A 14,523-nucleotide genomic window follows, 5' to 3' on the forward strand; every position below is an offset into this window, starting at 1 on the left:
AAAATGCAACCTGGGAGTGCCTGGGGCTGACCAGTGGGGCACCCCAGGGCTGCACCCCATGTGCCGGCGCGGCCAGCAAGGGGGGCGCGCCACCCTGTGGTGAGGGCCCCACCTGGCCCTCCACTCACTCATCCACCTACCATTCCACTCTCTTTCACGGGAAAACACACCACCATTGTTCAAACCCGAGTTTCTTGTTGTTTTTGCTCGAAATTTTTGATCTCCTTGCTCAGCCCATCTTGGCTGCTGAGATTTGGAGCATTTTGCTCTCCGGTATGTGACTCCTCCGATTATCCAAATAGAATTTTGTATAGTTGAGTATATCTTGAGTAATTTGCTGCTGTAGGTGACATGTTAAGTGAGTTTGCATGCTTGATTCAAGTTGTAAAAATTAGTTTTGATGCATGTTTAGTACTCTATCAAGTTCCTATAGTAGTCTCCCTCATTTACTTTATAATCATTGTTGAAAAATTTCAGAAAAGGAAAATGCATAACCACACCTTTGGAGAAGTGTTTGAGAGGGATGCGACAAGAGCGGCAAGGCCTTCAAGGGCAGCCACTCGAGTTAGGCGATCCTACGATGAGGATGTCATTGCACCTAGCTTTGAAGATGATGAGGACAACGGGATTCCTAATGCTTCATCCTTTCCATGCTTTGACTTTTTGCGTAATGCAGGGCTACTTGATGACTTCTTGTTTCTCATTAATAGTGTGGGCTTATCCACCTATAGGGAAGATGAGAGCGATCAATTTTATAGGCTAACTAAAATCTTTGTTGAAAGTTTTAAATTCAGCAACTCATCTTTCACACCATCAGTTAAATTCAAGGTTTAAAATAGCGTGCTAAATGAAATAGCGTCGGTGTCCTTCAAACGCTATGGACGCTATATCGTGCTAATTGCGAGCTATATTTCAAATAGCATTTTGAAAAAATATCAAATATAGTCTAAAAATAAAGGATTTCGCTAAAAAGTTTGGATATTTAGTCCAAAAAATGACTGAATCATACATACATAGCCACATACAACAAATAGATCTCGAATTTTTCAGAAAGCTAACATCAGTATTCCACAAGGCGACAACATAGTATAAATTATTTATTAAGAATCATCAGCATTAGCGATATTAAGTTCTAATCTAGAAGAGGAACCAACATATTGCAGTTCATCATCACGAAAAAGGGAAAGTAACTTTGCCTGAAAAAATAGCGCGCTAACGCTATGAAGTTTTAGCACGATATATCATGCTATTTCACAAATAGCGCCATAGCGAGTAAAATTACTAAAATTTAACGTAGACCCTTCAAATATGCTATTGCGTGGTATTAACGGAGAAATAGCGCGCTATTTTAAACCTTTAAATTTAAGATTTATGACATGCCTATTACTATGGAGTTGAAGGATTTTTGTGCTGCATTGGATATTACTCCTATAGGTACATCGAAGGAGATCGAGAACCGCCCCAAAGCCTTGACGGAACTCTATCGAGAAGTTACCAACGATGATAGCTGCACCATTCAGCGCGGCAAGATAAGGAACATTCAGCTCCCTGCCATTAGATATTTCACTTACTATCTTGCTACTAGTATTCTTGGTAGAGAGAACACTAGCAACATTTTTAGTTATCATCTTGCTTTTCTGGTTGCTGCACTTACTGGAAGTACACCTTACCATCTTGGTGCTCTTATTGCTCGTCGCCTAGCTAGTAAGGGAACTATTTATGGAGGGATTGTTGCTTCACGTATGGTTGTATATCTAGGTCTTTCTGTTGAGCCTAGTGATGAGAAATTAACTCATGTTAAGCTTGATATTGCTGCTATGAAGAGTCACCAATTTGTCACACAACTGACTCTAATTTAGAAAATATTGTATATAGAATGTTGTTTATTGACGGGGATGAGAGGGAAATCCCTTTGCCGCAGGCCGATTTGTTCAGTGTTCGCAGGAGACCGTGATCGCGTTCCAAGGAGGAGGTGGATAAGCAGCTGAGGATACTTGGTTTTCACCAGCAGCACGACTTCGAGGACGCCGAGCCCTCCGACGGGTACACTATCACATATCCTGGTGCGTCCTCCAGCTTGTACCAAGGACAGGATCCTTCTTCATCATATTACGGAGGTGCCACCTCATGGGCACCGTGGGGCTGATCTCCACTTAGGCCAAAAGCCTAAACTTGGGGGGATGTATGCCGGCATCACTCATTCATTGCATATTACAATTGCCGGTCATTTGTATATACTTGTTTCATTTCTTTTGGTTGTTTCTCTTTCGGTTATTTTTATTTCAGTAGGTTTCTTATTTTAGTTTTTGAAGGTTGTTACTACTTTAGTAACCTTTACCTTTACTTTTTATTTCATTTGTGTGCCGATGGTTGCCTCTAATATGAGGAAGATGATATTTGGGGAAGTGCTGTCTAAAAAACAGATTCTGGACTGATACTGGAAAAATTCCTAAAGCCAGAACGTTATTTCGAGCTGCCAATTTTTGTGCATGTTCCCCAGGTTATTATCTAACTTTAATTAGTTGAGCACTTTTCGAGTTGAACAGCAGAAGATTTTCGAAAAAAATAATTACTGTACTGCTCTCAAGTTTTGGCAGATTTCTGCCACTTTGCTTTTCTGTGATTCTTTTAGTTTTCATTCTCTTGTTTTGCTTTTTTTCTTTTCTAAAACACAAAAAGACCTAAAATATTTATGTTGTTTCTCTTCATCATTTGTTTATTTGGTTTCTTGTCCTTATTTTGCTTTATTTATTGTCGCTGGTTTGCTATGAGAAAATCCAAAAAGATTTTACTTTCGTTCTTGTTTCCAATTCGAAAACACCAAAAATATTTGTTGTTCTTTTTCGGTTTTGTAAAGTTTATTATGGAGTTCAGCGGTCTCCGGTGGTTGGAGCTTGGTTTTCATGTCATATTATTCAAGCTACACAAGTGAAAGGCAATAATGACGATCTACGACAACTCGACTGTGGTGAGAGGCTGGTATGAACTCTATTTGTTTTCATTTTTGTACATATACTCATTCATGTGAGCATGCTTAGTTGGTTCATGTGAGGTATATGTCATTTAATGAAAGTCTAGTAGTTCATGATCTCTCATGCTTAGCTCCAATTTACTAATATGAGTAGCATGTGTTAAATATTTGCTTGCATTGTTTTATTCATAGATAGGTATGACATTGTGGTATCCTCCTCTGAATAATTTATTTGGATTGACTTGGCACATGCTCACGCATGCATATGACTGAAAAACAAAAGTCAATTAAGCCTCGATGATTTACTTTGCTTTAGAGTTCTTGTATCACTTTTCTACCTCTATTAATTCTATTTTGTCGCAAGCATGATTATGCCGGTTATTGCTCTCTTGATTGTCGCTTCCCAGTCTATTGCTAGCCTTCACTTGTACTGAGCGGGAATGCTGCTCGTGCTTCCAAACCCCTGAAAACCAAGTTATTCCAAAGTGTCCACCATAAATACCTATGCATGGCATTTCAAACCATTCCAAGTAAATTTTCATGTGCTACCTTTAAACAACCTTCAAAGTACTTCTCAATTTGTGTCAATGTTTTATAGCTCATGAGGAAGTATGTGGTGTTTTATCTTTCAACCTTTTCATTTACTCCTGACAGACTTTCACCAATGGACTAATGGCACATCCGCTTATCCAATAATTTTGCAAAAAGAGCTGGCAACGGGGTGCCCAGCCCCAATTAATTAACTTTTATTTATAATCCTCTTCACATGTTTTGCCCTGATTTATCAGTAAGCAACTTAATTTGCAAATAGACACTCCTTCATGGTATGAGAATGTTGGGAGGCACCCGAGGATTCGGTTAGCCATGGCTTGTGTAAGCAAAGGTTGGGGGAGTGTCATCCATAATGAAACTAAAATACATGTGTAAACAAAAGAGAAGAGGGATGATCTACCTTGCTGGTAGAGATAACGTCCTTCATGAGAGCCGCTCTTGAAAGTCTGCTTGACAAGGTAGTTAGAGTGTCCACTACCATTCGTTGACAACAACAAACACCTCTCAAAACAATTTTACTTCTGTTTTAAAATGAAAAGCTCTAGCACATGTTAATCCCTGCTTTTCTCTGCGAAGGGTCAATCTTTTACTTTTATGTTGAGTCACCATCCTTTCTTGAGCACCTTCTTGAGAGCATAATTATCATTCTTAGTGTAATATGATTGTCCCAGAATATGGTTATCTTTGATACTTTTATCTTTGATAATCTTTACTTCTAGTCTTTCCATGAATTTCAGAGGTACCTGGGCATTTATGTTTTGCTGTACAAATACGGGCAAGCGAGATACCACTTTATCATATCTTTTTATGAACATTGCAATCCTGCTGATAGATATGATTCATGATGCTTATTATTAGTTTGTTGGTATCTTTTTCATGATTGACATAACTATTAGATGACTTTATGTGCATTTATCTTATTATGAATTTCCTAAGTACTCGTCCATATAATGAGAATATTTACATCATATGAGCAAATATGTTCGTGAAAGTTCTTTTATCGCACTCAGTTGTTAACTGAATTGCTTGAGGACAAGCAATAAGCTAAGCTTGGGGGAGTTGATACGTCCAAAACGTATCTACTTTCCCGAACACTTTTGCTATTGTTTTGCCTCTAATTTGTGTATTTTGGATACAACTAACACGGACTAACGCTGCTTTCAGCAGAATTGCCCTGGTGTCTTATTTTTGTGCAGAAAATCAACTTTCAGGAAAATCCCCGGAAATAATTGCAATGGGCCTATTTTCACAGAAGACTTACGGAGCCAGAAAATCGACGAGACGGAGGGGGGGCACGAGGTGCGCACACCATATGGCGGCGCGGTGGGCCCCTGGGCCGCGCCGCCCTATGGTGACGCCGCCTCGGCCAGCCTCCGACGCTCCCCTCTGGACTACTTAAAACCCTCGACCTAAAAACGCACGGGGATTCGACCAATCTGCCAGAAGACATCCAGAACTCCGCCGCCATCGCGAAACCCAATTTCGGGACCAGAAACTCCGTTCTGGCACCCTGCCGGGCCGGGAATTGGAGGAGATCATCGCCATCATCACCACCGACGCCTCTCCATCGACCATCCATGTTTCCCCCATCCATGTGTGAGTAAATCCCTCGCTGTAGGCTGAAGGGGGTGGTAGGGATTGGATGAGATTTTTGATGTAATAGCCATAAGATTGTTAGGGCATGGTGCCTAGTATCCGTTGTTGGTACTTTTATGATATTGTTGCAACTTGTTATGCTTAATGCTTGTCAGTAGGGCCCGAGTGCCATGATTTCAGATCTGAACATGTCATTGATTCATGATGATATTCATTGTTTTATGATCTTACCTGCAAGTTGTATACACATATTGCTGTCCGGAACCTCCATGTCCAACAGTGTTTTTTCGTTTTGTTTTTGCTCCAACCATTTTTTGCATCAAAGAAGCAACAACGCAACCTTTTTGTTGTGACGAAAGTGGACACATGTCAGCACGGAAATCCTTGAGAGGACCCTCATCACTGTCCATTAAGCAAATAGACACGAATTGTTGTAGCTCTCTAGGGCTCGCATGACTGTTTTTTTAGAACACGGTACAAACGCAGACGCTCACATACACGCGCACCCTACCTCTATGAGCACATCGGAAAGACTGAGCCGGCGGATCGAATCTTGAAATTGACGAAGTCATCACAGGCGCCTCGCTGTAGACGGGAACGTTGCCTTTTACTGAATGAATATTCCGCCTTTATGAGATGCACATATGTCAAACCTGGGGTTTAAACTCTGGTGGGCTAGAAGTACAACCATCCTCCTAATCACCCAATCTCAGGTTGGTTCTCACGGGTTACATGACCGTGTGCGTCGCACGATTGACACGAGACATCCAAGAAAAGCAAGAGAACATGTATATATACTAAGTACGTACGTACATACGTACAGATCGCTGAGTACAAATTTCTTGTTGGCATTGTTTGGTCTACATGGAAGCTGAAAAGGTCCGATTGAACAAAAACGGAAGTAAATCTCAGGCTTCCGCCCTTATAGGATCGAACGATCGGTCGATCAAACACACCCGCCGCGCCGCCAGGCGAACTCATCTATGGATCGTCAACCCGACGAGCTCCCGCCGCAGATCGTCGCCGCGTGGCAGAGCGACTGCAAGGACCGTCGCGCAAGGACTCGCCCCGTAAGTCGCCCCACGTTTTCTTTCTAAGTGCTTCCCTTCTTCTATCTGTACTACTAGCTAGCTAGTTACCTCCTCCGGTGACTGATGATCATATCGATCTGTTCGTATGCACAACTGACCGAAATTAGTCCATTAAACTGATGTTGTGTACAATTATTTTGTTGTATGCTGAGTAGCCGTTGTGGCGATCCTTCGTTTCCCCTGAGTACGTACAATACATTTACGTTCGTGATCTGGTATGTTCATACGGCCATTACATGTAAGAAAGATGAATGCTGAATTTTAATATGTAGTGTGCACAAGTTGCTAGTCATTCTGTTCTTGAAACCCATGCAGCAGCAAGAATTACCCCCTTATAACTTCTTAATTTGTCAAGACTGGTGTGTAAATCTACGATATTGGTTCTTGTATCTGCTGGAGTTGCTGATATATCCTTTTTTTTTCGTTTGCCATGCAAGCTCCTTTTTCATAACAAACTCTTATGTTCGTTGCTCGTTTCAGATGGAGATCTTTGTCAAGACACTCACGGGCAAGACCATCACCCTTGAAGTTGAGAGCTCCGATACCATCAAGACTGTCAAGGCTAAGATTCATGCCAAGAGGAGATTCCCTCTAGACCAGCAAGACCTCACATTTGCTGGCAAGCAGCTCGAGGATGGACGCACCCTGGCTGACTACGATATCCAAAAGGAGAGTACCCTTCATCTTGCACCCCGTTCCGGCATAGAGATGTCAATTTTTGTGGAGACGCTCGATGGCAAAGAGATGCACCTCAGGGTCAATCCATCAGATACCATCCATGCTGTCAAGGCACGGATTCAGGATCGCAATCGCCTTATACTGGACGGGGAGCAACTGGAGGACGACAGTACATTGGCTGATTATAGCATCCAGGAGCATTCCACTCTTAAGCTTCGTCCCGGCCTCCAAGAGAAGATGAAAATTTTCATCAAGGCACTGAATAGTCCTTTCTTTGTATATGGCTCGAATACTATCAACAACGTGAAGGCGATGATCAAAGATTTGTATGGCATTGATCCAGACAAGCAGCGCCTCATGTTTAATGACAAAGAGCTGGAGGGTGGTCGCACTTTTGCCTATTACGACATTCGGAATGGATCCACTCTTGACCTTGTCCTCTGCGAGCGATCTGGATTGATGGAAATCTACATCAAGAGTTGGAGTGGGCAGACCATTGTGCTTAAGGTTGCGAGCTCAGATACCGTCCGCAGTCTCAAGGAGAAGATTGAACAGGCAGAGGGCATTCCAATTGCAGTCCAGCGCGTCATCTTTGCTGGGAAGCAGCTCGATGATGGCAGACTGGCGGACTACAGCGTCAGGAAAGAGTCAACCCTTCATCTTGTTTTCCGCGTTCGGTCTTGAAATGTCCGACAAATCATCACTAGATTGAACATATCAGTATTCGGTACCTACTACTCTTCAGATTATTGAGTTATTTTTCAGTATGCGTAAGTAACTGCTTCTTGCTATGCATCCGCATGGCTCATTGGACGGAGTGGAGCGAGCGTTCTGGACAAAAAATCATTTGAAGAATACACATGTGTTTATTAACTTGTGAGTTTAATCAATATTTATTTTCCAACCATGGTGCGATGAAACTAGTATTCAAACCTGTGCATGATCATATTCATCTGTAGCATTTTCTATGTCCACCATTTCCGCTCCTGGATTGTTCGCTCTCCTTCCCCATGGTGCTCTGGAAGTCATATCAGTTCCAGCAATTGCCATGTCCATTCATGAAAAAAAAAATCATGTTTGTCACTTAACGCAATGGCCAAGTCTCACTAAACCCAAGAGCCCGAAACAAAATCAAATGCAGTGCATATGTGTATAGGTTAGGCATACTTAAATTCTCGCACACTATGCATCCGAATTTCTGCGGAACAAGCGTGATTGTCCAGTACAATATGGACAAAATTTCTGCATAAACAACTATTTGAGTACAAATATATTGCTGAACAATAAAATAAAATGTAACTCATCGATCTCATCATACATAAAGATTCACACACAAAACTACAATGATCCAGGAGCGAAACTGAACTCACACAACCGTTTCTGCTTGTTACAATTAAGTAACAACTAAGCATGCTCTAGAGCGATACAAACCTCCCCTAATGTGCGTAGAAATGAACATACTATTTTATTTTCCTAACATGTTAGAACCTCCAAAAGCTTACAACTTAAGTCTGAGCTCACTAGTAGAAAACATGCCTAATGTCGCGGGTCGTAAGATTATTTTGTCGCGGGCGGCCAGCCTGGACAACGGGGGCGCGACAAAAGGCTCGCCCTTTTGTCCCGGCCCGCTTACCACCCACGACATAAGGTCCACCACGTGGCAGCCGCGGGGCGCGCAGGGGACACCCCCTTTTGTCGCGGGTGGTAATACAGCCCGCGACAAAAGGCCCTCTACGTGGCGCGCGCAGGACGCTCCTCCTTTAGGGTTTGAGGGGTGCAACCACCCCTTCCCACCACCGCCCCCCTTTTATTTCATTTTTTCATTTCAAAATAAAAATTTCATATATTGAAACGCTACTACACAAGCATATATAGATCGAGCAAACAAATATTCGAAGCAAAAGTCTATTCATAGACTCCTTACATATACGTGGAGCTCACGACTACCGGGACTAGAGCCCGTCATCTATTCAAACTATTACACAGGGATCATGACCATTTCCTACATTGACTAAACAAGCCTTTGTCGTCTATAATTTCTCTCATCAGAAGTCCCGCCACTTCCTCCATAATTCCTAGTAGGTGTTCGTGTGGTTGGAGGTTCTCCCGCATGAACTCGACCTATATAGGAAAATGAGATGAATATGACTACATCAATCTTGATAACGAAATATTGATCATAATAAATTAAAGTTGTGAATGTTATTGCTTACGTTGAATCTATTATCGCTCTTCTCAGTGGTTAACATGCGAATGCACTCGCAAACGTAGTATCCAGATAGATTCGTCTCATGTGACTGCTGGGCGCACGGTACAGGAGTAAATGTTAGCTTCTCTGCGAAGTCACCCGTATTGTGCTTCTTGAAAACTCTCCAAACCCTTCCGGGTAAAATAATGATTGAATGAGTGTATAATTAATTGATATCTCACGAAAGATATTACGCGGCAATTAATGATTGAAATTACCTCTGGAGCAAGTTCTGCAAGTCAAGGAACCCTTCCAGTCCTCTACTCAATGAGTCCCTTACTTCAACTATTCCCTTATCAACTTGAATGTCTAGCAGAATTCAGTGAAAACTGCACATGTTTATATATATATATATATATATATATATATATATATATATATATATATATATATATATATATATATATATATATATATATATAGGAAGCTAAAATGGGGCACCATAGTGCCCATGCTCCATACTTGCCCACCATCAGATTTCGTTTAGATACGTGTTGTTCTAGCGGTACTAAAAGCTAATGGGTCTACCCGTTAGTATGTATTGATTAGGAAACATTGGATGGATTGCAAATTAATGAATATGGAAACTGATCGCCGGTTTGTCTATGCCAGATTTTTTTGCTTCCATTCCATGCATGTAGGGTGTAACGCCACGAATTTAAGGCACCATAGTTGTTGCCTCATAGAATGCTTTATTTTAAGGTATGTCATGTACGATGGGCCAACATGCTTTTGTAATTAATTTTGCTAGTTAGTGCCAATTATAAATAAGAGGGTTAATGTTGGGTATGTATCTACGTAGAATTGTTTTTGTATTGTACCTCGTATGTATATAACTAGAAATTCTTGGGCATGTACATACCTAGAAAATGCGTGGTATATACCTGGTATGTACATAACTAGAAAATTCATTGGTATGTATATACCTATACAATCTTGGGTATCGTACCTGGTATGTATATACCTAGAAATATCTGATTATCTACATACAAAGAAATTCTTGGTATCATACAGGTATGCATATACCTACAAATATCTGATGGTGTAGATACCCTATGTACCTGTAAATACCTCAGGTATATACCTAGATACCTGTAAATACCTCAGGTATATACCTGTAAATACCTCACGTACATACCTAAGAAAATCATTGGTACCGTACCTGGTATGTACATACCTAGAAAATACGTTGTATATACCTGGTATGTACATAACTAGAAATTCATGGGTATGTATATACCTATAAAATCTTGGGTATCGTACCTGGTATGTATATACCTAGAAATATCTGATTGTGTACATACCAAAGAAATTCTGGGTATCATACAGGTATGTATATACCTACAAATATCTGATGGTGTAGATACCCTATATACCTGTAAATACCTCAGGTATATACTTTCTTGAAAATGTAACAATATGTATTTAATTTGTTGAGTATGAACCATGTATCTTAATAGTGTACATACCCTGTATAACCTCTATACCTATAAATACCTTACGTATATACGTCCCCAATTTTTTTAATGAGGGCATCTCTAAACAACCCCTATCCCGTGCATCTCCTAATTTTACAGTATTGGGCCAAAACAGTGCCCGAACACACTCCCCATTTCGAGCCGCATTGACATTGCGATGAAGTTAATTTTACGCATCCATTTTTCCTTTCCGTCCCATGGCTGCCGCCGCACCTCAATGTCAATTCCCAGTGACTCCGACCGGAAAAATCAAATCGCCACTGCCACGAGCCTCCTCTCCGCCTCCTCTACCTCCTCCGCAGATGGTGCCGCCCAATTTTGCATGTCGAGTTTGCGCTCTTCCACCACGCGGTGACGGCTCCGCGTCAGCGAGGCAGGGCCCGGAGACGAAGGCCGACTGCACGACGCGCATCTCCGATCAAGTGTGCCGCTGCAGCGCACTCTCCTGCCGCAAACCGCGCTCCGGAGTAGTTCGGCCTCTTGTCGCATGACGACAAGGCAGGGTCGTCCATGGCGGCGATGCAGGCTGTTTCTCTTCCTCTGCACGGGCCTGCGACGCTCCTACCAATCGAGTAGGACTCCGACACCAACGAGGACACGTGGTACGGGAGGTGGGCCACCTCGCCATGGCCCGGTGAACTCCCTCACGACCTCTCTGAGTCCAACACCAACGATGAGGAGTGAAGCTCCACCGACGGTCGCCGCCCCAAATCCCGGTGATGCTAATATAACTCCAGGGCTAGCTTACCTAGTTTTAGGAACTTTAATTCCTATTTTGCAACATCTTGTAATATCAACTTCAGCGAACTGGTTTGAATTTGTAGCGCTAAAATCAACAAATGGTGTTTGCGGTTTTTTGGATGGAGCTCTCTTCAGGCGATTTTGTTTTTCATGCAAAACTAGGCAGTTGCAGTTAACCCCATCCGCGTGATGCGGTTCGGCCAGATGGGGTATCTGCTATAGATGCTCTGAATATGCATGTACGTTTGTAGAGTATGGACTGTGTATCTAGATTGTGTAGATACCATGTACCCGGATTAGGTACGTCTTGATTCCGTACATCTCATGTTTCCCCATAAATACTCGGGTATGTACATACCTACAAAATACGTGGTATATACCTGGTATGTATATACCTAAATATCTAATCACGTACATACCTAAGAAAATCATTGGTGTCATCCTGGGTATGTATATACCTAGAAATATCTTCAAACACAAACTAGAAATAATTTGTGGGTGTGATACCTGGTATGTATATACCTAGAAATATCTAATCATGTGCATACCTAAGAAAATCATGGGTATCGTCCTGGGTATGTATATACTTAGAAATATCTTCAAACGCAGACTAGAAATAATCTTCGGTGCAATGGTGTTTGCGTGAGCTTGGTGGAGATTGTATCAATTTTTGGTGGGTTTTCCGTTAGGTCAAGTATTTTCTTTTTAGTCAATGAAAAAGACAAGCTTTTGCCTTGTTTCAAAACAAAGTTGACGTCTAGTATATACCCATATACTAGAAATAATTTGTGGGTATATACCCTGAATATTTGTTTTCACTGTTTATACCTGCGCTGCTAACCAAGATGGATCACATGCATGTGGTTGGATCCACTGATTCTAGATCTCATGTAAATATGTGAGTAAGTTTGAAGAAAAAACAAGCAAAATTTCCCTGGTTAATTGTCGATCATCTCCTATTACATCACAATATACATGTGACTGATATTAGTATTTGGTACGACAGATTGCAAGTCTCCAACTAGAATCAGAGAGAAAAAGGGATTTAAAAAATAGATGTATCCATGCTCTTCACTCGCATGATGGCGCCCTGGAGCTATCAAAACCTTCGTTGTCAACCACCGCAGAAGTGACGTAGATAAGTGGTAAATATATACTTTATAGCTCCATCACTGCAAAAATCATTGACCTTGTAGAGATCTATCACAAAAGAACCACACAAAAATCAACTTGAGATGAATAAGAATTATGATAACAATCTTGATTAATAAGAATTTTCGTAAAAAGAAAACTTGATTAGAAAGAAGGATCAAACACAAAAGCAAATATGAGTAGACAAATTACCAACTGTGTTGAACTAATCTCACGATCTTATGCGCGCGTGTGAAAAACAGATGCCTTGTTGTAACCAATCAAACTAATCTGAACTGGCAAAAACATCTCTAGGATCTGTACGAGAAGTTTGGTCGATTACAACACAAATTGCAAGCTTCAGTTTCAAAAGAAAAGATGCACGGATCAATTCATGCATACCTCGTTCAGCTTGTAGGGAGAAAACCATCTAGGACGTTGGCCGGCCGGCCGGCCGCGACGTATTGCAATTCCGGCGTATGTCTTCATATGGACCTTATGCATGCATGGTAAATGGAGCCATGGAAGACTGAATAAGAGGAGGTCGGCCTGCTGGTTTGATAAGGAAACAACCATATTTTTGTTCGCGTTGCCATGTATGAAATGGCCTGTGTCCAAAATAATTAGGAAACAAATCAAGTATTGTTTGGTGTTGCCTCAAATGAAATATTATAACGGGTCTGACCCGAATTCTTTGGAAAAAATACCCGAGTTCTTGTGTGTGACTGCTAAGTGATCCAATGGCTACTGATCATGGTGCCCAGACTCCTAGGTGCCCCTATTATTTTATATATATATATATATATATATATATATATATATATATATATAATTGGGGCACCAAATAATTGGGGCACCATGGTGCCCAGGCTCCCAGCTCAACCACCGTTAGATTAATTCAGATGAGATAAAAGGTATCCGGGTACATTTTGTGATGAAACCCGTTAGTGCACCAGCAAACCCGTTTGTAGCTTGAACATACAATTTGCAAATATTTCCATCTTTGATTTGCATGGCAGCTCCACTTGAAAGTTCAAGAATATTTCCATTTCCTGGGTTGCATGCATGCAGCGTCATTGAAAGAATTAGGCACCGATTGATTGGAAAAATCTCTTACCAAAGAAACGCATGCTATTTAATGAATTTTCAATCAGCCCTGATTTCCGTATCCTTAGTTGCCTTTTTCTTGATCATTTTGAACTCATACCTTCCAGCAATTTATAAGGGCCCAATCAGGACAGAAAATCATGCCAAAATGTTGCGTCTCTGTCTAGCAGTGGGCGAGTAAAGGAGACTTAAACCGCCTTCACGTTTTTGGTTTCTATTTGGCTGAGGTATGTCTTGTTGCTGTGATTCTTGGTCCATAATTTTTCTCTATGCATTACTGTGAATTTTGACCGCGATTGTGGCTGTCGCCGTCGCTAGCGACATCAGCACTTCCGGATGCACGGGCGCCGGTTCAGCCATAGCTATCGTGCACATTGTGACATTTGCCGTGGCCATGTTTTCCGGTGCACGGACTCTGGAGTAGACGTGGCTGCCATGCACGGTGAGTTGTTCATCTTCACCGTAGACTACCCAACTATGATGATTTATACTCATACACTCTTACAAAAGGATTCTAATTTTTTTGGAAATACTGACGCCTATGGAAGCCACCACTGTCTAGAAGCTGATTTTTGGGTCAGTTATACCAGGAGCATGATGAAATTTTTATTCCAAGTGAGCAGATTTTTTGCTCATGTTCTTTGATTGCAGGTTCATGTAAATGCAGGTGACAGTTTATGGATTCCTAGGATGTTTCGGAACATGAGTAAATCTTCATCTTCAGGCCTTCGACCTCCGTGAGCATGTGATCCACATCTTAGATTCTAGTAAGTATGGGAAGACTGAGGAAGTTCAGCCTGACAGTAAACACCACTAGATTGTTCCCATGCTGTCTCGAGCTATGCAGGAATGCTTGGCATTGTTCTTCGCCGACTGGACCGAAGATGTGACCGATTGGGATTACGACGAATCTGTGGTACCTACACAATC

General features: G+C 41.6%; 1 protein-coding gene across 1 annotated transcript in view; it reads left to right on the forward strand.

Annotated features, from left to right (window-relative positions):
- The window catches only part of LOC124694241 (polyubiquitin-like), a 154,818-nt gene that overhangs the window by 92,108 nt on the left and 48,187 nt on the right, over positions 1–14,523 (forward strand). The window contains exon 3 of the mRNA XM_047227252.1: positions 6,691–7,565. Within this exon, the coding sequence (XP_047083208.1) occupies positions 6,691–7,565 (875 nt within the window). The remainder of the gene's footprint in view (positions 1–6,690; positions 7,566–14,523) is intronic.

The sequence above is a fragment of the Lolium rigidum genome, chromosome 3 (assembly GCF_022539505.1).
Source record: "Lolium rigidum isolate FL_2022 chromosome 3, APGP_CSIRO_Lrig_0.1, whole genome shotgun sequence".
Classification (NCBI taxonomy): domain Eukaryota; kingdom Viridiplantae; phylum Streptophyta; class Magnoliopsida; order Poales; family Poaceae; genus Lolium; species Lolium rigidum.